The sequence below is a fragment of the Herpailurus yagouaroundi genome, unplaced genomic scaffold (assembly GCF_014898765.1).
Source record: "Herpailurus yagouaroundi ecotype Mexico unplaced genomic scaffold, PumYag 207, whole genome shotgun sequence".
Lineage (NCBI taxonomy): Eukaryota > Metazoa > Chordata > Mammalia > Carnivora > Felidae > Herpailurus > Herpailurus yagouaroundi.
The window spans coordinates 5494072-5517073 of NW_024412438.1; the positions used below are offsets into that span (position 1 = coordinate 5494072).

General features: G+C 55.3%; 2 protein-coding genes across 6 annotated transcripts; one reads left to right on the forward strand and one right to left on the reverse strand.

The window, feature by feature from the left end:
• The first annotated feature begins 8641 nt into the window (after nucleotides 1-8641).
• On the forward strand, nucleotides 8642-9700 carry LOC121015467 (WAS/WASL-interacting protein family member 3-like). The gene is made up of 2 exons (XM_040452357.1): nucleotides 8642-8794; nucleotides 8885-9700. Exons 1-2 carry the CDS (start codon nucleotides 8642-8644, stop codon nucleotides 9698-9700), a joined length of 969 nt encoding a protein of 322 aa, XP_040308291.1.
• Nucleotides 9701-10294: 594 nt separating this feature from the next.
• NPR1 (natriuretic peptide receptor 1) lies at nucleotides 10295-22995 on the reverse strand. Of its 5 annotated transcripts, XR_005783931.1 has the most exons (24): nucleotides 22211-22995; nucleotides 21419-21618; nucleotides 20878-20991; nucleotides 20321-20456; nucleotides 19868-19959; nucleotides 19467-19583; nucleotides 19027-19162; nucleotides 18726-18810; nucleotides 17947-18067; nucleotides 17246-17320; nucleotides 17026-17103; nucleotides 16547-16651; nucleotides 16226-16300; nucleotides 15956-16112; nucleotides 15496-15651; nucleotides 15088-15256; nucleotides 14424-14570; nucleotides 14214-14337; nucleotides 13992-14060; nucleotides 13567-13741; nucleotides 13336-13434; nucleotides 11400-11491; nucleotides 10810-11229; nucleotides 10295-10624 (listed from the first exon to the last, which is right to left on the reverse strand). XR_005783931.1 is itself a non-coding variant. In XM_040452888.1 (23 exons), the coding sequence occupies exons 1-23, from the start codon at nucleotides 22935-22937 to the stop codon at nucleotides 11167-11169; spliced, it is 3309 nt and encodes a 1102-aa protein (XP_040308822.1). In that variant the 5' UTR covers nucleotides 22938-22995; the 3' UTR covers nucleotides 10295-11166. The 5 variants fall into 5 exon arrangements, 4 of the variants coding, with proteins under 4 accessions (XP_040308822.1, XP_040308821.1, XP_040308824.1 ...); XM_040452888.1 differs by having other exon boundaries at nucleotides 10295-11229; nucleotides 16226-16297; XM_040452887.1 differs by having other exon boundaries at nucleotides 10295-11229.
• Between the last annotated feature and the right edge of the window lie 7 nt (nucleotides 22996-23002).

Below are 23002 nucleotides of genomic sequence, written 5' to 3' on the forward strand. Positions count from 1 at the left end.
CATGATCCCAGGGCTTAGAATTCAGCCCTGTGTTGACTCTGTGCTGAGCCTGGAGCCTGCTTAAGATTCTCTCTCTCTCGGGGCGCCTGGGTGGCTCAGTCAGTTAAGCGTCCGACTTCGGCTCAGGTCATGATCTCACGGTCCGTGAGTTCGAGCCCCGCATCAGGCTCTGTGCTGACAGCTCAGAGCCTGGAGCCCATTTCCGATTCTGTGTCTCCCTCTCTCTCTGCCCCTCCCCTGTTCATGCTCTGTCTCTGTCTCAAAAATAAAATAAAACGTTAAAAAATTAAAAAAAAAAAAAGATTCTCTCTCTCTCCCCCTCTGCTCCTCTTCCTCACTGTTTCTCTAAAATAATAATAATATGGAGCGCCTGGGTGGCGCAGTCGGTTAAGCGTCCGACTTCAGCCAGGTCACGATCTCGCGGTCCGTGAGTTCGAGCCCCGCGTCAGGCTCTGGGCTGATGGCTCGGAGCCTGGAGCCTGCTTCCGATTCTGTGTCTCCCTCTCTCTCTGCCCCTCCCCCGTTCATGCTCTGTCTCTCTCTGTCCCAAAAATAAAACAAAAACAAAAACAAAAACGTTGAAAAAAAAAAAGAGTGCAGGAGAGCAGGGCACCTGGGTGGCTCAGTCCGTTGAGTGTCCAGCTTCGGCTCAGGTCATGATCTCACAGTTGAGTTCAAGTCCCACATCGGGCTTGCTGTTGTCAGCCCAGAGCCCACTTTGGCTCCTCTGTCCGCCCTGCCCTTCCCCCACTTGCATGCGAGCTCTCTCTCTTTCTCAAAAATAAATAAGCATTAAAAAAAAAGATGAAGTCAGGGGCGCCTGTCAGTTGGTTAAGCGACCGACTTCAGCTCAGGTCATGATCTCACAGTCGGTGAGTTCAAGTCCCACGTCGGGCTCTGTGCTGACAGCTCAGAGCCTGGAGCCTGCTTCGGATTCTGTGTTTCCCACTCTCTCTACCCCTCCCCTGCTCACGCCCTGTGTCTCTCTATCTCTCAATAACAAATAAACGTTAAAAAAAAGTATTAAAAAAGACGAAGTCAGACGCTCAACTGACTAAGCCACCCAGGCGCCCCAATAAATTAACATTTCAAAAAAAAATTTTTTTTAAAGGAAGACTTTCAGGAAACTTAAATGCACATACTAAGTGAAAGAAGCCATCTGAAAAGGCTACATAATGTGTGATTCCAACTTTATGACACTCTGGAAAAGGCAAACCTGGAGAGAATATCAGTGATCGCTAGGGGCTGGGAAACAGGGTGGAGGTAGGAACAGGCAGAACCCAGGATTTTTAGAGCAGTAACGACTGTATGATGTCATAATGATAGAGACATGTCATTTTATGTTTGTCCAAGCCCACGGAAGGTACAACGGCAAGAGGGAACCACCATGTGAACGACGGACCCTGTGTGGTTGTGGTGTGTCACTTCAGGTTTGTCAGCTGTAATGAATGTACCGCTCTGGGGAGGCCGTTCGTAATGGGGGAGGCCGTGCAAGTGTGGGGGCAGAGGGCGTGTGGGAATCTCTGCACCTTCCCCTTCCTCTCAATTTTGCTGGGAACCTTCAATTGCTCTAAGAAAAAAAAAAAAAAGTTGTCTTTTTTTAAAAGTTTATTTATTTATTCTGGGAGAGAGAGAGAGAGAAAGAGCATGAGTAAGAGAGGGGCAGAGAGAGAAGGAGAGAGAGAATCGTAAGCAGGCCCGATGCTGACAGCACAGGGCCGGACATGGGGCTTGATCTCACAACCGTGAGATCATGATCTGAGCTCAAATCAAGAGTTGGACACTCAACTGACTGAACCACCCAGGCGCCCTATCCTTTAAACAATGTTTTAAGACTTTTTTTTTTAAACGTTTATTTATTTTTGAGACCGAGAGAGACAGAGCACGAATGGGGGAGGGGCAGAGAGAGAGGGAGACACAGAATCCGAAGCAGGCTCCAGGCTCTGAGCTGTCAGCACAGAGCCCACGCGGGGCTCGAACTCACGGACTGTGAGATCATGACCTGAGCTGAAGTTGGACGCTTAACCGACGGAGCCACCCAGGCACCCCATGACTTTTTTTTTTAGGGGCACCTGGGTGGTTCAGTCAGTTAAGCATCCGACTCTTGATTTTGACTCAGATCACAATCCCAGAGTTGAGAGATTGAGGCCCAGGTTGGGTTGAGCTTGGAGCTTCCTTGGAATTCTCTCTCCCTCTCCTTCTGTCCGCCCCCTGAAAGTGAACATGTGCTCTCTCTCTCGCTCTCAAAATAAATAAATAAACTTCAAATAAATAAATTTTAAAAGGACAGATGAAACTGAACTGTGACACTTTTCATCTGTCAAGTTGGTAAAAATCCCAAAGTTTGAAAAGACTTGTCAAAGTTCTAGGGAATTAGTGACACTCACGCATTCCTGGTGGGTGTGCAAGATGGTAGGCCTCATGTGGGGGCAAGTGGGCTACACACAGAAACGACAAACACGCATACCCTTTGACTCAGCAACCCCACTTGCAGGAGTCTATCATTAGGTATACCACATAGAACGTGACATAGATCTGAGATTACACATTAGGTATGAGATTAAATACTACAGCATTGTATGTAATAGCAAAAGATTGAAAACATGTAAGTGTCCATCAAGTCAGTTAATAGATCATGATATACCCGTACAATTAACACTGTACAGTTACAAAAAGAATACAGAGGCTCTTTCCAAACTAATCTATTATTAAGTGAGCTAACAAGGTGCTACCTTTTGTGTAAGAAAGGGGAAAATGTAGGGGTGCCTGAATGCCCAGTCAGCAGAGCATACGACTCTTGATCTCAGGGCTGTGGGTTTGAGCCACACATTGGGTATAGAGATTACTTAAAAATAAAATCTTATTTTTTTTAAAGTAGGCTCCGCGTGGAGCCCTATGTGGGGTTGAACTCATGACCCTCAGATCAAGATCTGAGCCGAGATCAAGAGTCTAATGCTTAAGTGACAGCCACTTAGGTGCCCCTACTTTATTTTTGTTATTATTTTCACTACCCTAGAGAAAGAGACATTTATTCTGCTCTCTAAGCACCTAAACTGGTTTATTTTAGGGGAGGAGGCAGAGAGGGAGAGAGGAAGAGAGAGAATCCCAAACAGGCTCTGCACTATGAGCACAGAGCCCAACGTGGGGCTTCATCTCAGTAACCACGAGATCATGACCTGAGCTGAAATCAGGAGTCAGGCGCTTAGCTGACTGAGCCACCCAGATGCCTCTAACTTAAAAAGTTTTTAAGTAATCTCTACACCCGATGTGGGACTCAGACTTAAAACTCTGAGATCAAGAGTCACATGCTTTACCGACTGAGCCAGCCAGGCGCCCCAAGACGGCCCTTTCTCTACTCTGACCCCTCTGCAAACTTCCCTTTCTGTCGTCTAGTACTGGAGTGGCCACAGGAATTTCGGTGATCTAGCTAGGGTGAGGTTTAGTTGCAAGTACATTTCATTTGAGGTCAGTGGGATATATTTATGCAGCTCATGGCTGCTTTCCTATGCAGTGACTGGTAACCATCCCTGTGCAGGAATAGCTTACAGGAATACTCTCATATCAGCTATGCAGACACACCCAGCATTATGACAGGCACTGGGTCAGAGACTGTGGGAACATATCTGAAATTCTGAGCCCTAGAAGCATGTAGTTGGTAGAGGAGAAATGAGGTTTGAAACATACAGAGCCTGAAACTGGTCTATGGAAAATCCTTCCAATCATCAGGTTTGTGGCGTTGCAAACGGAGGGCTTGACTTTCAGTGATGCCTCGTCAAAACAGAAGTCCTCTCCCGTCAGGATATACTCAGTTATGTGACACATGGAATCATGGAAGTCTTTTTGATGAAAATTGTGCAAAATATAATTTGCCAATCAGAATTCCTAGTGTAGGGCATAAACCTGTGGCAGTGCTACAAAGAGCACGTTTGTGTTTGAACTTGCATGCATCCCACTTATTGGTAACAAAAAGAATAAATTTCCCTTGTTTGCTACAGGAAAGACAATTATTTTTCTATTCCTTCCAAAGAAAACATTACAAAATCATTGTCATATGAAAAAGTAATCAAAGAATATGCAGTAAGTAGAAAGTAATACAGACAGTTAATTCATAAAGATATTGTTACTCTTCTAGGCTTTGATATATTTGGATCTTTGTCAGCTTTTTGACTGACATCTGTAATTTGTTGTCATTTATTTTCACATTCTAATTATTTATTTCATACTTAATTTTGTATCTTTTTAAGTAATCTCTGCCCCCAATGTGGGATAACGCACATCAAACTCATGACCCCCAGATCAAGAATTGCACACTCCTGACTGAGCCAGCCAGATGCCCCCGTGTTCTTTTCCTTAAGGCCAGCCCATCAAACTAGAAGCCTCAGGCCCCTCAAGACCTGGGTCCACCCTAGCTGGAAGCCAGCTGAAGAGGGATGTTGAGGAGATAGTAACTCTGTCCAGTGGTGTTTTTATTTCTTATTTTTATTTTTACAGAGAATATGAGTGTGTAATGGGGGGGGGCAGAGAGAGTGCACGAGAGAGAGAGAGAGAGAGAGAGAGAGAGAGAGAGAGAGAGATTCCAAGGCAGGCTCCACACTCATCTTGAAGCCTGACTTGGGACTCGATCCCATGACCCTGGTATCATGACCTGAGCCAAAATCAAGAGTTGGACATTCATAGGCACCTGGATGGCTCACTTGGTTACACGTCTGACTTTAGCTCAGGTCATAATCTCACAGTTCTTGGGTTTGAGCCCTGCATTGGGCTCTGTGCTGACCGGTCAGAGCCTGGGGCCTGCTTCTGATTCTGTGTCTCCCTCTCTCTCTGCCCCTCCCCTGCTCGCACTCTGTCTCTCTCTCTCTCTCCGAAAATAGACAAACATTAAAAAAAAAAAAGTTGGACATTCAACCGACTGAGCCATCCAGGCACCCTATTCAGTGGTGTTAAATAGAAATACTGTGCTCTGGGGGCGCCTGGGTGGCGCAGTCGGTTAAGCGTCCGACTTCAGCCAGGTCACGATCTCGCGGTCCGTGAGTTCGAGCCCCGCGTTAGGCTCTGGGCTGATGGCTCGGAGCCTGGAGCCTGTTTCCGATTCTGTGTCTCCCTCTCTCTCTGCCCCTCCCCCGTTCATGCTCTGTCTCTCTCTGTCCCAAAAATAAATTAAAAAAACGTTAAAAAAAAAGAAATACTGTGCTCTGTGTGACATCACCCTCTTCCCTACGTCCTATATGAAACTTTTAGTAAAATGGGTATTTTTCACTTTAAAATTTGACACAAAACAGGGTGAGAGTGATTTGGGCTAACAGCAGCAATGTGTGAAAGACTGCGGGTGGGGTTGGGGAGGGGCTGTGTGTATGGCCACAGCTTCCAGGACAGCCCATGTAGTGGCCGATGCAGGGTGGTGACAGTTGCCTGCTTTCTGCCCTCCTCAGACTGCACCTGAATGATTCTGCTCCAGATGGGGAGACAGGTTCTCAAAGGGACGTTGACAAACTAGAGTAAACCCGCAGAAGCTCATCCAGAATATTAGAGTTTGGAGTCAGATCGTGGAGAAATCTCTAAAGACAATGAGTGGTTATGTTGCTGAGACTCCAGTGTGGGGGTGGGGGGTGGGGGCCATCCTATTGGTGGAAGAGGTAGGTTGGAGGGGCAGTGCTACGACCAGTGGAAGAGGTGAGAGGCAGACAGCCTTTTCTATAAATGTAAGAAAGTTTATATTAAATACCTCTATCAAACAACCTAGTATGCACATTGGAATGATATTCATCAAAACAATGACTATTTCAGTGGCAGCATGTTAGGTGATTTTTTAAATTTATTTTGAGAGAGCGCGCATGCACGAGTGACTGAAGGAGGGGCTGAAGAGGGAGAGAATTTGAAGCAGGCTCTATGCCACCAATGCAGAGCCCAAGGCAGGGCTCAAACTCACAAACCTTGAGATCATGATCTGAGCCGAGATCAAGAGACTAACACTTAACCAACTGAGCCTCCCAGGTGCCTCTTTTTTTTTTTTCAACGTTTATTTATTTTTGGGACAGAGAGAGACAGAGCATGAACGGGGGAGGGGCAGAGAGCGAGGGAGACACAGAATCGGAAACAGGCTCCAGACTCCGAGCCATCAGCCCAGAGCCTGACGCGGGGCTCGAACTCACGGACCGTGAGATCGTGACCTAGCTGAAGTCGGACGCTTAACCGACTGCGCCACCCAGGCGCCCCTCCCAGGTGCCTCTTAAGTGATTTTAATTTCTTCTCTGTACTTCTTCGTGTAAGTGTGTCCCATTTCTAGTAAATAATATAATCATTAGTCTTTTCTTTACTTAAGTCTCTATTAGATATATGTGGTCTCCAAAGTCCCAGTTCAGCTACTGGAATACTGCCGCCCTTGCTTCTTCTCTGTACTACCATACAGGTGGATTTTGTTCATCCTGAGCCTCACAATTTATATAAAAACTCAGCTCCAAGCTTAGTAAAACAAAGGATTTCCCAGTCCAACAAGATGTATCCTCCTGAGATGGCAGTTGAAGGGGCAAGCCCCTATATCCATTAAAAAAAAAAAAAAAAAAGATTCCTTCAAAAGAAATTTTGATAATTGAAATATCCATCTTCTTATATCAGTAAGATTATTCGTACAGTTGTGCAAAAATAGAATGGTCTTAGTTCCAAGTCCTTGAAAGTTTTCTGACAGAACATCAAAGAAAACCCAGATATTTTAAGAAGGCTGTTGGCCCAGGATAGGCAGTTGGACTACATGACCTCTACTTTTTCTTCTAACTCTCACATTTGTAGATCTCACTATAACCTCTCATCGAGGGGTCTAATCATGTCCTGCATCTCACTTCCAAATGTTCTCTGGACATCAAGAACTCCTTACATCCTAGCAGTATGGTTCGCATAACGGAGACTCTTCATAACACTCGCAAACACTTAACTAGTTTCTATCACCAGCCAGTAGGTGTTCTAAGCATGTAATGGGAGGAATTAACTCGTAATCCTCAAAGCAACCCCCATGAGGCAGGTCTTATGATCATTCCCATTTTGAGGGTTTTGCCTGAGGTTCCATGGATTACGAGGGGCAGAGCTGGGATTTGAACCCAGGCCAGCTATCTCTAGAGGGAGCCTCTTAACTAACATCACACTGCCTCTCACTTGATAGAGGTTTGAAGTTGTTCCAGTTCTGAATCCTGAGATCTTTGTGGTCTTTTGGCTTGGTTCTGGCCTGCTGGGACTTTGGCTGACTGAGACAAGAAAGCTGACCTGATCATAGGACATAGCAGCCAAGGAGTGCTGGTATGCAGTCCACATTTTAAAGTCAAAGGCAGGTGGGGCACCTGGGTAGTTCAATGGAGTAAGCAGCACACTTCAGCTCAGGTCATGATCTCTAGGTTCCTGAGTTCCAGCCCCGCGTGGGGCTCTGTGCTGACAGCCTGGAGCCTGGTTCGGATTCTGTGTCTCCTCTCTCTGCCCCTCCCCCACTTGTGCTCTGTCTCTCTCTCAAAAATAAACATTAAAAATTTTTTTTACAAAAGAAAGCCAAAGGCAGGAGCGCCTGGGTGGCTCAATGGAGTAGCGGCCTACTTCAGCTCAGGTGGTGATCTCAGGGTTCATGAGATCAAACCCCGAGTTGGGCTCTGTGCTGACAGCGCAGAGCCTGCTTCGGAGCGTCTGTCCCTCTCTCTCTGCCCCTCCCCCCTCTCATAAATAAATAAATGAACATTTAAAAAACCCCACAAAACCTTAAAAAAAAAAGTCAAAGGCACAGAGTAATAGTGGGATAGTTGGATAGTTGCATCAAATCCAGAAGGGGTGCCACAGTGATTGACAGGTGTACACAACTCTGGAATCTGCTGTGGGAAGGTTTTGTTTTGTTTTGTTTTGTTTTGTTTTGTTTTGTTTTGTTTTGAGGGAGAGCGAGAGCACGCATGCGCTTGCATGTGCACGAGTGCTTGCACGAGCAGGGGGCAGGGGAGAGAGAGGGAGACAGAGACAGAGACAGAGACAGAGACAGAGAGACAGCCTCCACGCTCAGCACAGAGCTCGACCCAGGGCTCGATCTCAAGAACCAGGGATCTTGACCTGAGTCAGAATCAGGAGTCCCACGATCAACCGATTGAACCACCCAGGCGCCCTGGAAAGGTCCTTAAAGGGCAACCAGCCCACCGACAATTGGTGCAATGTGTGTGATAGGGAACTGGATAGTGGGGCTTCTTCCTATCTGGACCATCTCACTAAACCTTGGGTTTGTACTACAAGTCAAGCAGGTTTCTGCCTCCCATCTCCCCTCTTCCTGTAGCCTCATTCTCCTCGAAAGCATCCTGGCTTCTGCCTTGTGCAACACCAAATTCATCAGTATCCCAACCCTTCATCTTGGTGGCAAACACCTCGCCTGGAATCTTAATTTGGTTCCAACTCAAATAAGATGAATACCTCCGTGCAAGGAATTAGGTACTTTTTTTTTTTTTTACCGTTAATTATTTATTGTTATAATCTTACAACTCTTGAAATTTAATTAAGAAATGACTTAAAAATAAAAAAGACTTTCAGGTTGCAAACTGACCTCCGCTGCTAATTAGATTCCACAAATCGTCCTGAAAGGTATAAATCATTAAACATAATTAGATTATTACCGGAAGTACTGCTATGACAAATGCATTACCCAAGTTCTCTGACACAGAAGAGAGGGGTTGCAGAGGGGAAGTGTCTTCTGCGGTACTGCTCGGGCTGGGGTTCCCTCCTGCCCCACAGCTGGACCTCGGCCGGGGCCCTCCTACCCCACCCCTTCCCAGGAGTCACGTGGCCGGTGAGCTCATGCCTGTGCGAGCCCTTGTCATCCGCCAGGCGCCGCTGAGCGCCAACGATGACTGTTGTTTTCTCCCTTATCGTACTCCAGGGAAAGCCTGCAGCCCCGCACCCCTCCAGACGGCTCCGCAGGACAGCCCGGGAAACCGCCCCTCCTGTGGGCGGAGGTCCCCGATCCCCGAGGACCCCTCCCCTCAGCAATGGCTTTCCCAGGTCTTCCGGCGGCAGGGCCTTCCCCCAGAAGGAAGTCTCCTCGGTCGCAGGGAAAGTTCTCGAGCTGCAGGAGTCCCCGGCGGCCTGGGCCTGTCCCCGCGTCCCCCCTCCCCCCCCCCCCCCCGCTCTCCCGCCGCAGCCCCCTCCCCTCGAGCTCCCGCGCGGTGGAGCCAGGCTGCCCCGGAAGGATCTGACCGGCCACTTCCTGCAATTGTGTCTCTGGACGGAGTCCTCGGGCGTCCAGCGCTCCCAGTCTCCCCCCGGAGCCCGGGTCTCTCACGTCCCCGCCCCCGTTCGCCGCCCGCGGCCGTCCCTCCGCTCCCCTCCCGGCAGCCAGCAGCTCGGCCGGGCGTGCGTGGTTACCGGGGCAACCGGCCCGGCCGGCGTGCGTAGTTACCGGGGCACCGGGGGGGGGGGGGGGGGGGGGGGGGGGCTGGGGGCTGAGCTCGCGCTAGCGGAGAACCCGATCGGCTGCGCCTCAAGCGGCGGGCCGGGGGCGCGGAACCTCGAGGGGAGTCACCGCACCAGGCGAGGTGGGGGGACGGCGCTGGCTCCTTCCTCACCCCGGACCGCCGCTGCCCTGAACACAGCCCGCCCGCCCGCCCGCCCTCCAGGTCCCGCGGGGCGTGGACTCCGGGAAGAGGCTCTGGGAGCTCGGAGGAGGGGCCTGTCTGCGCCTGATGGATGGCACTGAAGCAATGTCTGGCACTTTCCTTCCCCGCGGGGGAGGCGAAGCTTCGGCCACCTCTCCCCCGCGTTCGTTCGCATTCCTGCCCGCCTGCTCAGGAAGGGCTGGGGGGGGGGGGCGCGGCTGGAGCAGGGCCAGCTGAGGCTCGCTTTGCACACTACCATTCACATTTGTCTACACTGGCATGGGAGTGGAGGGGCGGGTGGACAGTCCCCAAATCTCAACTGAGGTAAGAGAGGATGCATCCTTCCTTCCTGGCTCCCAAGCCTCTCCTTGGAGTCCCCGCACTCACTGTATTTCTACTGTATGCCCAACACTGGGTCATGTAGCCGTTCCCAATCTGCTGTGGTCCACAGGACCCTTTCAGGGGATGGATGAGTTCAAAACAATCTGCATAATCAGGCTAATACACCATTTGCCTCCGTGACTTGACAGGTATATTGATAGTAGGAAGGCCACGAGGGTTAACTTGCTGGTGTCTTTGCACAAACCAAGGCGGTGGCACTGAGTCACTGTTCCTCATCACCATACATTGGCAGTAAAAAAATAAAAACTAAAAACCCAGTTTCTCTTAAGAATGTCCTTGATAAGACACTGAAATATATAGACATATGATTGGTTTATTATTTAAATGAGTTAATAAGGACTTGTTTTAATTTCTAATATGCTATATATATGGATAGATTTAATCCACATAAACAAAAGCTCTTTGGGGCCCTCAATAATTCTTAAGGGTGTAAACAGGTCCTTAGACCAAGAGCGTCAGCACTGCTGGGGTAATTCACAGGCTGTCACGTAGATCCTGGCTGAGGAAACTGAAGCTGATTTCAGACACTGCACTCCCCAGCTCAGGAAGCATCTTATGTGGAACAGAGGGCAGGGAGCACGGCTGTGTTTTCTGGCCACCCGCTGTCCTTCCAGAGACATTCACTGGAATAAAGATGTTCATGGTCTCTGCTCACAGGAGAAACAAGGCATACAGGGCTGCCCTTCCCCTGTGCACTGTATTCAGTGCTGGGGGGGGCATGGGGGGGTGTTTGTGGCCCATGTGGGTTGGGCCTAGACGTGGACTCCCCTCACCCCCTAGATTCACCTGTAGTCCCCTTTCCTGTTACCTCTAAAGTGGCTCTTCCCCCTCCCCATAGAAGTCACAGTGTCTCAAAGTGGAGTCCACACTCTAGCCTGGCTTGAGTCCGGGTGGAGAGTGGGTACACTTGTCCGCATGTGCCACTGGATATGACTGTGTGCTTTGGTCCAGTCCCATGAACTCTGAGTCCTCCCCAACACCAGTCCTCCACCAGAGGTCACATCTGGTGTCTCCACTGGGGTTAGCACGTTTGGGTTGTTCAAACTACTTCTCCGATCCTTTTGGCAGTGGTGGGGCTGCTGTGAGTGAGGCCAGGACCTGGAACCTCTCTGTTGCCTCTGGCGCAGGGAAGGGGGTGTAGAAGGCCAAGGTGAGGGGGGGCAGGTCAGCCTCGAGTGCTACCGCCCCGCTCCCCTAGGAGCCAGTAGGTCCGCACTTTGCCTTTGCCCTGGAGGGAGAGAGAAGAGGAGGCTGGCGTAGGGAGCAGCGCACTGACCCACTTCCCCAAATCAGAGGAAAGGCTTCGGGATGGGAGTGGGCTTGGCTGCTTGAGAAGGGGTCTGGGGAGGCACCCTCTGGTCCACAAGGGATGGTGAGGGTAGGGGCTTTCCTCTCTACCTTCATTTCTACGTCCCCTCGAAGCTCCAGCTCGAAACCACCAAACTCTTCCAGGACAGCCTTGGTCTCAGAAGACAAGTGGATCTTCAGGGCTGGGAAGGACAAGGGAGGGTGGGGGGTGGAAGCAATGGGAGCGGGGAGACTGGGAGCTGCAGGACTCCATTCTTTCTCAGGAAGCCTCCTCCTTCAGAGCCCCACCCCTGCACGCGGAGTCTGGCCATTCTGGCCTCTCCCTCAGAATTTGACGGCTGCGTTGCCCAACACCGTAGCCACTAGTCACCGGTGGCCATTCACATTTAAGTTAATTAAAACTAAATACAGTTAAAAATCCAGGGCTTCATTTGCACGAGCACATTTCAAGCGATCAATAGCATCCTGTGGCAGAGACTACTGTGATGGACAACCCGGATTATAGAAAGAAAGTTCCAGTAGATAGCATTCTAGCGTGTTACCAGGCTCCAGACAGACAGTGTAGCACGGTGGTTAGGGGCTCAGACTTTGGGTCCTGCTCTGTCTAGTGAATCCCAGCGGGGACAGTTGCTTAGAGAAGTAATGTAAACTCTCTGTGCCTCATTTTCCTAGTCCAACAAATGCTGATGGTGACAGTATCCGTGTCAAGGCCCTGTTATGAGGACTACACGAACCGCTAACCGACTATCTCAGCAGAGTCTGGCACGCAGGAAGCATTCCTGGCAGTGGTTGCTGTCACTCTCGTTTACTTCAACGCTCATCTTGTGAAGGAGGGAATTGAGGCCCAAACTGTGGGGGTCAGACCCAGGCTCTGACTCCCGACCTGGTACCCCCCACGCCTCTGTCCATAGCCGCTCCCACCACTCCTGGGGGATACATCTGAGCGGCCTCGTTTTGCTGTTGAAACATTTCTGAGAGGGGCACCTGGGTGGCTCAGTCGGTTTAGCGGCCGACTTTGGCTCAGGTCACGATCTCACGGTCCGTGAGTTCGAGCCCCGCATCGGGCTCTGTGCTGACTGCTCAGAGCCTGGAGCCTGTTTCAGATTCTGTGTCTCCCTCTCTCTGACCTTCCCCCGTTCATGCTCTGTCTTCCTCTGTCTCAAAAATAAATAAACCTTAAAAAAAAAAATCATTAAAAAAAAAAAAGAAACATTTCTGAGAATGTGTTCCTTGAAGACAGGACCTCAGTGAGACCCTTCCTCCGGCTCTGACTGCCCCAGACACAGTGACCAGGGAGTATCTGCTGAGCCAGAGACCCTCTGGGCTGAAAAGTAGCCCATCTCCTGCCATGAGGCTTGGATGGGGTCTCCAGGGACTTCCCCCCCGGCCCCGCCAGCTGACACGGGGTCTGAGTGGTCTTCGTACCCCAGGGCCTGGCACTTAGCAGGCATTCAGTGCATGTTTACTGAATTGAATTGTATTGCACACAGCAGGAGGGTAGAAGAGGAGCCGGACGCAAGACTCCGGGCAGGAGGAGAGGGCAGCAAGCTTTTCCTAGGTACCTACTGTGCTCCGCGGCCCGTGCTAGGTTTCTCACGAGCCTGAGATGGGTATTGTTTTAGAGATAAACAGCTGAAGCTCAGAAAAGTTGAATGACTCGCGTCCTCGTCATGGCATATGGTTTTCACACATAACTCTTCTAAGGTGCGCGTCTTATTCTCTCACAGGTGAGGAAAACTGAGGCTCCAGGAAGTGTGGCAAATCGACCCACAGTTGTGTGGATGGTGGAGCAGAGACTTACACCTAGCCCTCTGCCACATGCAAGAGGGAGCAGAGGGGCCCTGAGGGTGGGGACCAGGGCAACAGTCCAACATCTGCCTGGAAAGACTTTTGGATGGGGGGGGGGGCGCGGATCTCTGATGGATTGGAGGTGATGTACCCTGGCTGGGGGTGAGCCGCCGGTGGGGCCGTCCTCGCTGAAGCCTGTCTGTCCCTCCAGCCACTGCGAGCAGCCCAGCCACCTTACCTTCCCCGTTAGACTCCATCCTGGAGGCGGTGTTGACTGTGTCTCCGAAGAGGCAGTAGCGAGGCATCTTCAGCCCTACTACGCCGGCGCACACGGGTCCTGGAGGGGGTGGGGAGGGGTGTTCCATGAGAGTCAAGTGGTGGACCCGAGGACCCTGGGAATCCAGGTGTGTGTGTGTGTGTGTGTGTGTGTGTGTGTCTGTCTGTCTGTCTGTCCATCTGTCTCCCTCACCTGTGTGGACACCGATTCGCAAGCGCAGCTCCTCCTGGGGCCGGTGGCGGATGCGGAAGGAGCGCACAGCATCCAGAAGCGCCAGGGCCATGCGGGCCACCTCGCGGGCGTGAAGCAGCCCATTCCGCACGGGGAGCCCCGACACGACCATGTAGGCATCGCCAATGGTCTCCACCTGCCGGGCCCACCAGAGGATGCAGGGCATTAACACCGGAAATTTCTCCTCCCTGTGCCGCCCCACATGTGTTTGGTAACCTCATCTGTGGCGTCCTTTCCCTGCCTGTCCCTGGGTCTCCGGGTAACAGTCTCTGCCCATGTCCCATGGTCTCCTCTCCTGAGGCTCTATGTCATTCTGCCTGTCACCCTTCTCTGACCCTGCCCATCACCATCTTTCTGTCCCCTTCCATCCCTGCTCCCACCCTCACCTTGTACACATCAAAGTTGTCTATGACGGCATCAAAGCAGGTGTACAGATCATTGAGCAGGGTCACCACCTGGAAGGGAAGAGAAGCCAAGACGGGTATGGAGTCAGGGAGCCCATCTGGGCTCAAGTGGGAAAAATGGGACCGGAAGGCGGTCCTGATGGGACAGAAAGGCTGGCCAAGCACAGCCTGCCTGGCCCTCACCTGTGGCCGTGCCGCACTGACCTGCATAGGCGTGCTCTCTGCCGACAGGGCCGTGAAGCCCACAATGTCGCTGAAGTAGATGGTCACACTGTCGAAGGCTTCAGCCTGGACCGTCTCCCCACGCTTGAGCTGCTCAGCCACTGAGCTGTGGGGTCAGGGGCAGGTATAGGATAAGCGCAGGAGGTGGGGCTGGGACAGGGTGGCAGAGGGTCACCACACGTGGGCACTCACTGGGGCAGAATCTGGTAGAGCAGGGCCTCGGCCTTGCGCTTCTCCTCCAGGTAGGCCTGGGTCCTGTCCTCCACCAGCTCCTCTAGGTTGTTGGCATACTGCTCCATGCGGGACAGCAAGTTGTCCAGGATGTTGCTGCTGTGCTCCCTGAGGCCCCGGGAGCAGGGCAGAGGCGGTGAGAGAGCTGCCCAGAGCGCCCTCCCCAGCTCACCAGACCCAGGCTGCCATGTCAGCCCCTGTGCAGGGCAGCGGAGAAGGCCAGGCCTGGGGAGCATGGCAGGGTGGGCGTGGCAGGGGAAAGGGTAGGAAGAAAGTTCCATTCATCTCTGAGACCCCAGAGTCCGGAAGCTCCAGAGATACTGGCTACTTCGTTCATCTTTGTTGAACAGAAGCAAGTTAGAAACAGGTGAACAGGGATCAATTGAGGACAGAGTGTGGGCACACGGGCTGGCAGAGGGGTGTGTGGGGGGTCTGTGGGGCACAGTGCAACAGATGGCCCCCGGGGCTGGGTTGGAGGACAAGAGTATGTGCTCCCCTCTGCTCTGTACCACTGAGGAGGGGCCGACAGGCCGCAGTGGGGTCCCTTGCCACTGCTGGGAGAAAAGACTTAAGTGTGGGGCACAGGGTAGCTGTTGGGCAAGGGGGACACACAAACACCAGCAACCTGTTGAACTTGCGCAGCATCAGGCGAATCTGCTGGAAGGGGGGCCGTTCCTGCGGCTCCTCAGCCCAGCACCTCTGCATCAGCTGCCCCAGCTCCTCCAGGTGACTCTGCAGGGCCAGGGAGGGCCGGAAGGGGGGCTGCTCACCCCGAGTCACGCGCTCCACGATCTCTGTGGTGAGGCAGGAGGGGCTGAGGGCTGGGGCCAGCCCAGGGCTAGTGAGAGACACAGAGGGGAGGTCCAGGAGCAGGCTGGGACCCCGGGGCAGGCGGGCAGGCAGACAGCGGAGTCACTAGCAGCAACAGAACCTTCCAGGAGGCAGGTGTGGTGGTGTTTGCAGGGGTCCCTCACCCTGGGGCCGGGCTCAGGTGCAGCTGTGGCAGGGCTAGGGGACTCCATGGTCCTCTCACCTTTGGGGCTAAGGTCCAAACCCTCCACATGGAAGACGCCACTCCTCAGGGCAATCTCCTGAAGGATGATTCCAAAGCTGTACACATCACCTGCCTGGGAGCCCCGGGCAGGGGGTGAGGCCATTCGCAGGAGCTCAGGGGCTGTCCACAACTTTTCTGCAGGTTAGAGGTCAGGAGTGACCGGGCGAAGGGCCCTAAAGCTGAGGGGTGGGGGTGTGTCGGGGAGGGGGGGGGAACAAGGTCCTAGAAGACGTGGCTGGAGCAGTGTGCGGCCATCAGGCCGAATGCTACAAAGACACAGCCTCCAGACCACTGCGTCGGGCTCCCCTTTCCACTGGCGAATGAGCCAAAGCAGGAATCCAGAATGGCATGCCAAGCCCTTCAGAGGCCTGGCATCAGTTGCCCCCGCCGGGCTGTGCTTGGAGGGGGGCAGGTCTTAGGGGGCAGAGTGTGGGCTCACTGGCATAGAGGGTGTGGCCTTGCTCTGGTTCCGGGTCCCTGAAGCTCTCCAGCCCGAAGTCAGTGATCTTGAGCACGAAGCGCCCGTCCACCACACAGTTGGAAGACTTGAGGTTGCCATGAGAGCAAATGGCCCCATTGTGCAGGAACAGCATACCCTGGAAATTTGCGGAGGCCGAGGTCTTCGGTGTAAGTGAGGCCTACAACCAGGGCCAGGGGAGACGCTTGCCTGGCCCCTCCCCACACATCGCATGGGGGATTCCGGGCTTACCTTGACGATGTCATTGGTAAGAGAGTATCGGAACATCCAGTCCAAGGTGATGCTCTCATTCTCCAGAATGTCCTGCTGGGCAATAAGAGTGAGGCACGCACCCGGCAGACCCCAGGAGGGGTGCAGGGGCCCAGTCACACAAAGACGGCCCAGGCACAAAAAGACAAAAACTTGGATTCACTCTAGTGCCCCCCTCCCCGTTTACAGATGGGGCAGATAAAGGGCAGAAAGGAGGAGGTTTGCCTGGGGGTCACACGGCAGCGGGGAACAGAACCAGGGCTAGGCCCACATCTCCTGACCCCCCTCCTCTTGTCCCCTCACCTGCAAACTCCCACGGGGACAGTACTCCGTGAGGATACAGATGTTGGGGGGGTCAGTGCAGGCACCCACAAACCTGGTCAGGTGTTCGTTCTGTACATCCCGCATCTGCGGGGGGAAGCCAGCATCAGGAGCCTGGCAGAGACGTCCCTCCTCACCAAGTGGCCCTCCACCCTCAGGGGCCTCTCAGTGTTCTCAGTGCCCGTTCACTCTCTGCAGACACTCTAGGAGTCCGGTGACTCCCCCTGCGGTACCTCCTCCGGCTCACTCTGCCTCCTGATCCCTCCACCCACCAGGGGCATCGAGCACAGCCCCTCAAGGAACCTCCTCTAGGCTTCCTCTACTAGTCTCTTCTCCCCTCTGGAACCCTCTCTCTTAGCACAATATGCAGGGCCCATCCCTTTCTTAAGACACCCTGGGGTCCCCCCACCTCCTGTGTCCCTGGGACCTCTCCTAGGCCACTGCCTCGCAGCCCCACTTACATGCTTCAGTTCAAACAGCACTTTACGAGTCAGCTCGATGCGCTTACGGTTCACACGCTTCACAGCCACAAGGTTGCCCTGGGCAAGGAATGGAGGCTGCATGGTGAGATGGCCCAGTGGTGGTGACGGCAACTGCTGACAGTGGCCCTGGGGCCCGTCCTGAGCCGTTGGAGGGCAGCCCTGCCCACCCCAAGGACCCGCAGTCTTTCCCCTGGCCCACCTTATAATACGCCGTTTTGGCAAACACTTGGAACTGGCCCTCTGTGGTCAGCAGGGAGCCGTAATTGGAGCCTCTCTGGAGGGACAGAGAGCAGGAGGGACCGGTCAGCCTGGGAGCCCTGCCATGGGCTCAGCTCTCCGTTCTGGCTGCCTGAGCTCTGGCCTTCACTGCCCTGCCTGATCTCGCGGCCGTCCTGCTTCTCGTTCCACATCATGAGAGCCTTTCCTCATTTTTTATTTTTTTTTTTTAAATGTTTACTTTTGAGAGAGAGAGAGAGAGAGAGAGAGAGAGGGGGAGAGAGAGGGAGAGCGAGCGCGGCAGAGAGAGAATCCCAAGCAGGCTCCACATTCTCAGCACAGAGCCTGACGCAGGGCACGAACCGTGAGTCCGTGACCTGAACCGAAATCAAGAGTTAGAGGCTTTGACTGCGCCACCCAGGCGCCCCTGTTTATTTTTTTAAAAATGTATGTTCACGTCTACCGTGTTTGGCCTTTGAAAGCCTCCTGCGAAGGAGGCTCTGTGCACGTGACCGCCATCTGAGGTAGTCTCTGAGGGGAACAGCACTTGTCCAAGGTCACACAGCGAGAAAGGGCAGGGCTGGGATCGGAAGCGCGCCGGCGGCACTGCCCAGCAGGCGCTGCCCGGCCCCCTGCCCGGCCCCCCCCCCCCCCCCCCCGCCCACCCCCACGGGGGCTCCTCACCGCGCTGAGCGTCAGCCGGCTGCCTGCACTCCGGAGGTGCCTGTCGAGGCTGCTGGGCTGCACGTCCTCCCAGCGCACCCGCCACAGCTCTGAGGCCAGGTCCCTCTCGAGCTGCATCTTCCTGGGGCGTGAACAGGGGAGCCACGTCTGAACCCCTGACCCCGGGCCTCAGAGCCCGGGGTCGCAGCGTGTGCTAAGAGACCGACGGACGGGAGGTGTGGGCCAGGCTTTGCCTGCCTCCCGGGGACCTTGGGCAGCCACTTCGTGTCTCTGAGTCTCACGTCCTCACGTCCTGATTTGGGAATGGGCGACCTCGACATTTATTTCAAAGCATTGTTACGTGAACAAAAAGAAACATCGTGCGAGGAAGTGCCCTCCTCGCAGGCCTGTGTCCTTAACGTCTGCGCGGCAGGCCAGCCTCCCACCAGAAGGCAGGGTGGGGGTCCTGCACCTCCCCTCTCCGCTCCGTGCACATCAGCCTTGCTCAAGTGCCTGGGCCCAGTCCCGCAGGGTTGGAACCGCTGCTCCCCAGCAGGTGTGCCGGAGGCGAGGGTGGACCAGCCCACTCGCCTGCTCGGCTCTTCTCACAGCCTTATCCCTCCCGACCCCTCCGGCCCCTCTTCTCTCCTCCCTGTGCCCTGCGGCTTTTTAGCCTCGTCTCCTCCCCCACCTCCCTCGGCCTTCCGCCACCTCTCCCGCTTCCCTGCAGGTCCCTGCCACCTCGTCAGCTAGTTCTCCAGGCCCCCCAGCCTCACTCCCCACCCGCCTCCAAAGCTCACCTGTATATGAAGAAGGAGACGGTCAGAATGCTGAGCAGGGAGAGGCTGCCCACCACGGCCAGAACTTCCAGTGTGGAAAAGTGGTCTGCACAAGAGTCCAAGTTGCAGCAGGGGAGATTTGGGTTAGAGAGCGGAAAGAGGAACCTTCTAATAGTCCCTCGGTGAACTAGGAAGGTGAGTGAAGGGAAGAAAAAGGCAGATGTCCCTCCGGAAAGCCCTGAGTGTGGGAGAGGAGCACCCATCTGACTCCTGAAGCAGGAGCCTCTCCAGAACGGAGGCCTGGAAGGCAAGAGGCAGTCACCTTGGTTGCAAGCCGGGTCCTCGTTGTCAAAGCCACATTTGGGGATGTCAGGAGGTGGGTGGCCCAGGGGCCAGCTTAGTTCGTGCCCTGGCACGGCCACCAGCTCTCGGGAGGTCCCATTGTAGTTCAGAACCACCTACGGGAGGGCAGGAGTGGCAGGAGGGCAAGGCCTGGGGCGGCGCTTCCCGTCCAGTGGAGCTGCGCGGCCTCCCCCGTCTCTGCTTCCCCGGCCTGTGTCTGGGCTGTCCACTGTTTACCAAGCCCCTCATACCCTGGTCACCCGAGTGGAAAAACCTGAAAATTACTCAAGGGCTTTATGAAGAAAACTCCACGTAGAACCCCGACTCGACATCAGGGAGTTTATGATCTTGGACTGAAGCACATAGGAAACAGGAAAAGGCAGTGTTCTCAGTCCACATTCGCAGGCCTAAGCCACGTACCCCTCCTCCAGGAAGTCTTCCCCGAGTGATCTGCTCCTCAGCACTTGTGGCCTCAATTCCTTCCTGTTCCTGACTGAATTTAATGAGCTGTGTGGCCACCACGTGAGCCTGTCTCTGCTGGGAGAGGGGCCTGCCTGTCTTAGGAGATGTGGGACTTCCTGAAGTTAGGGCTGTGCCCCCTCCTCAGAGCCGGGGTTCCCCAAGGGTAATGCTTGTGAGTCCCTATCATTCTGGTTGCTCCCCCAGACCAGAGCTGGGTCTCTTCTACCCAAGGCTCTCCAAAAGCGAGCGAGCAAGCGTGGTGGAGTGACTACAGAGCCGACAGATGCCCTGGGGGAAGGAGGGAGGGCAAGACGTCCTTCCTGCCTATATGGCACTGTCTTCTGGGGGCACACCCTTACCCTGAAAGTGCCAGTCTCAGGATGCATATCCCAGAGGGAGAAGTCGGTCTCCCGATCCCCATTGCTGTCCATTTTCCAGTATCCTGTCACCCCTGGGCATGGAGGAAGATGGCTGTGTTTTGAGGACGTGGAAGTTCAGGAGGGTACCCACCCTACCTGATCTCCACCCCCCCCCCCCCGATCTTCTTTGCCTTGCCCTCCAAACGCATATGTAATATGTCACATATAATAATAACAACAACAAGAAGGACGTGTCAGCAGCAGGAATGACTGAGGTTGGGCGCTTGGGAGGACTTCCTCATGCAACGAGGCAGTCGTGGAGCTTCCCTTACAGAAGACAGGAAAGGGCCGGCATGGGTGAGTGACCCCCGCAGTGGCAGGCTGGAGGCTTCTCATGGCCTCCTGCTCGGGGTGCCCCAAGGTGGATTGTCCCTGCCACCTCCAGCCGCTGACCTTGGAAGCTCCGGTTCCACATCCGCTGAGTGACGGCCTCCCCATCAGTGAAGGTTCCCCCATGTGCCAGAGTCTCTGTCACTGCCTGGATGTAGAGCAGGAGCCCATCGTGGAAGGACGCTGGGATGGTGTTCATCTGCAGGAACAAGGGGGCTTGGCCGGGGTGGGATCCACGAAGGGCGCTCAGTGGGGACACCCTGAGCGTGGGAAGATCTGGGCGGCGCTGGGACCTTGGGAGGAGACGGGAGAAACCCCCCCCCCTTCCGTGGACAGAGACTTGACTACTCAAAAGACACCTCCTCGTCAACCTCCACTTCTGAATCCCTCTAGGCAGACAGAGCAGGACACATCATCCTCATTTTACTGATGAGGACCTGAGTTCCGGAGGCTGACCGACCCTTCAGTGTCCCCTTAGTTATCAGAAGGTGAGAACGGTGGGGGGGGGGGGGGGGGGGAAGAAGGGGAGGCCTGGGAATACGGAGGTGGCTGAGAGAACAGGCTGGGCACCGGCAGGGCAGTGTGGAGTCCATGCTGCAGGGTCCCAGGACCCCCCTTACCAGGCCGTCCTCCAGGGTGAAGTTGAACTTCTCCTGGGCCAAGTGTTTTAGCTGCTGCAGGAATTGCAAGTACTCAGGGTTGTCCGGCTCTTTATATGTGATGATTTTGGCGGCCTGAGGAAGGGGTCAGTGGAGAGGGGAGAGCTGGGCGATGACCCAGTCCTCCCAGTACCCTGGGCCACCTCCCCAGTGCATCTCCGCTTAGCCCAAGGTCGGAGTGGATGGACTCCATGTCACCTGTGAGGCACTGCCTGCTCCAAAGCAGGGGAGCCAATGGGATGACTCCTCAAGTCCCGTCAGTCTGTGGGATGGGAACACCCTCCCACCTCAAGCCCATTTGTTCATCTTTTCAGCCTCCTAGCTCTGAAGTTTCCTAGACCTTTTTACACCCCGCACCCTTCCTGGCCTCCCTCACCAAAGTTCCTGAGCAGTCAAGAACCTTTTTTCTAGAGCCCTTCAGACCCCGAGGGACCCAGTGCCCAGAAACTATGTGCCACCAGCACAGAGTCCCACAGCCTGGGCTTGCAGCCTGGACCCTCACCCGAAAGGCCTGCTGGGCACTGGCATCCTGCCCATCGCCTCTCTCCCAGGGCCTGTGGGGAGCAAGACCGTGTGCACCTTGCAGGCTTTGTCCAAAGAGGTCCAGGTGGAAAAACACATAGTCCTCCCCACTCAGGCCGGCTTCCAGGGCCAAAAGCATCAGAGTTCTGAAGGCATCTGGGGAGCTGCATATGTAGATAACTGGGGAGGAAGGGGGCGGTCAGAGAGAGACAGAGAGACAGGAGCCTAGATCCCGACAGAGTGCAGAGGGGGAACTCAGGCCAGGGAATTTGTGGACTCCGGACTGCTAGGGCCTCAGCGGCTGCCGGCTGCCAAGAGAAAGGTGAAGAGAGCTGGGAGGAGTCAGTGGGCAGGGTTGGAAGAAGGAGCAAAGATAGGGAGAGCCGCAACAGTGGAGCCAAAGGTGGGGAAGGTGGGGTCAGCAAGGGAGGGAGAGGGGGAGGCTGGCCAGCAGAGAGGGGACTGGGGGTGGAGAGGGCGTGTGGGACGGGGAGAGGCTGCTGGAGGAAACCAGAAGTGGAGGAGGGGAGCAGGGATGGGCACCAAGCCGGGGGACCTACTGGGTGTTCTCCCCCCAACCCCATCCCTCCCAGGGATGGGCACCAGGCCAGGGTACCTACTGGGCATCCCCCGCCCGCCCCTCCCGCGACTCCGGAGGCAGCGGTGGGAAGCAGGTGGGGGGGGGGCGGGGGGGGGGAAGGGGAGTCGGGGAGCGCAGAACCGCGGAGAGAGCCGGGCCGTGCAGCCTCGGGAGGAAGAGCCGCCCCCTCACCTCGGCCTTGGCGTCTCACGGTCCGCAGCAGCAGGGAGTAGTGCTGGGGGTCGCCCTCCGCGAACTCCAGGTGGTCCACCGTGACGTTGAGGCGGTGGCGCAGGCGCACGTACAGGCCTTCCACCACGAAGAAGCAGGGCTGGTCGTCGCCGGGCCGGTACGCGTAGAGCACGAGCGCCTGGCGCTCCCAGCCCAGCCGTCGGTGCAGCGCCGCCACCAGGTCCCCAAGCTTGGCGTGGCTGGGCCCCGCGCGGGTGGTCAGCGCGTACTCGTCCTTGGCCCCGAAGCCCAGCGCCGGCGCGCCGGCCGTCAGCAGCGGCACCCGCCAGTGCGCCGTGAAGCGCCCCACGGGGGCCGCGGCGTACACGCAGCCGGGGCCCAGGAACACGGCGGGGCTGTGCTCCCACTTGAGGTCCACGGCGGCCAGCGGCGCGGCCGTGTCGGAGCAGACGCCCCGCGCGTTCTCGCTGCTGCCCAGCACCGTGCGCACCGTCCAGCCGGGCAGCCAGTCGGGCCGCGCCCTCACCCGGGCCAGCGCCAGCTCCACGGCCGGCCCCACGCGCGCCCACGACCACGGGTACGAGGTGTTGGCCAGCGGCAGCACCACGGCCACCGTCAGGTTCCCCGCGTGGCCTCCGGGCAGCAGCAGCGGCAGCAGCAGCAGCAGCGGCGGGAGCGGGAGCAGGCGGGCGCCGGCGGGGCGCCCGGGGCGCCGGGGTCGCAGCATGGCCTCAGCGGGCAGCTCGGCGGGCGAGCGCTCGCGCCATGGCCCCCCGGGCACCCTCCGGCCCT

Excerpts from the sequence above, each read along its gene's own strand:
- LOC121015467 (XM_040452357.1), top strand. The coding sequence starts at position 8,642 with ATGCATTACCCAAGTTCTCTGACACAGAAGAGAGGGGTTGCAGAGGGG. Across the intron at positions 8,795-8,884 it reads TCCCAGGAGTCACGTGGCCG|GGAAAGCCTGCAGCCCCGCA; the intron begins GTGAGCTCATGC and ends ATCGTACTCCAG.
- NPR1 (XM_040452887.1), bottom strand. The coding sequence starts at position 22,937 with ATGCTGCGACCCCGGCGCCCCGGGCGCCCCGCCGGCGCCCGCCTGCTC. Across the intron at positions 14,571-15,087 it reads ATGCTGCGCAAGTTCAACAG|GGAGCACAGCAGCAACATCC; the intron begins GTTGCTGGTGTT and ends CCGGGGCCTCAG. Across the intron at positions 13,742-13,991 it reads ACAACTTTGATGTGTACAAG|GTGGAGACCATTGGCGATGC; the intron begins GTGAGGGTGGGA and ends TGGGCCCGGCAG.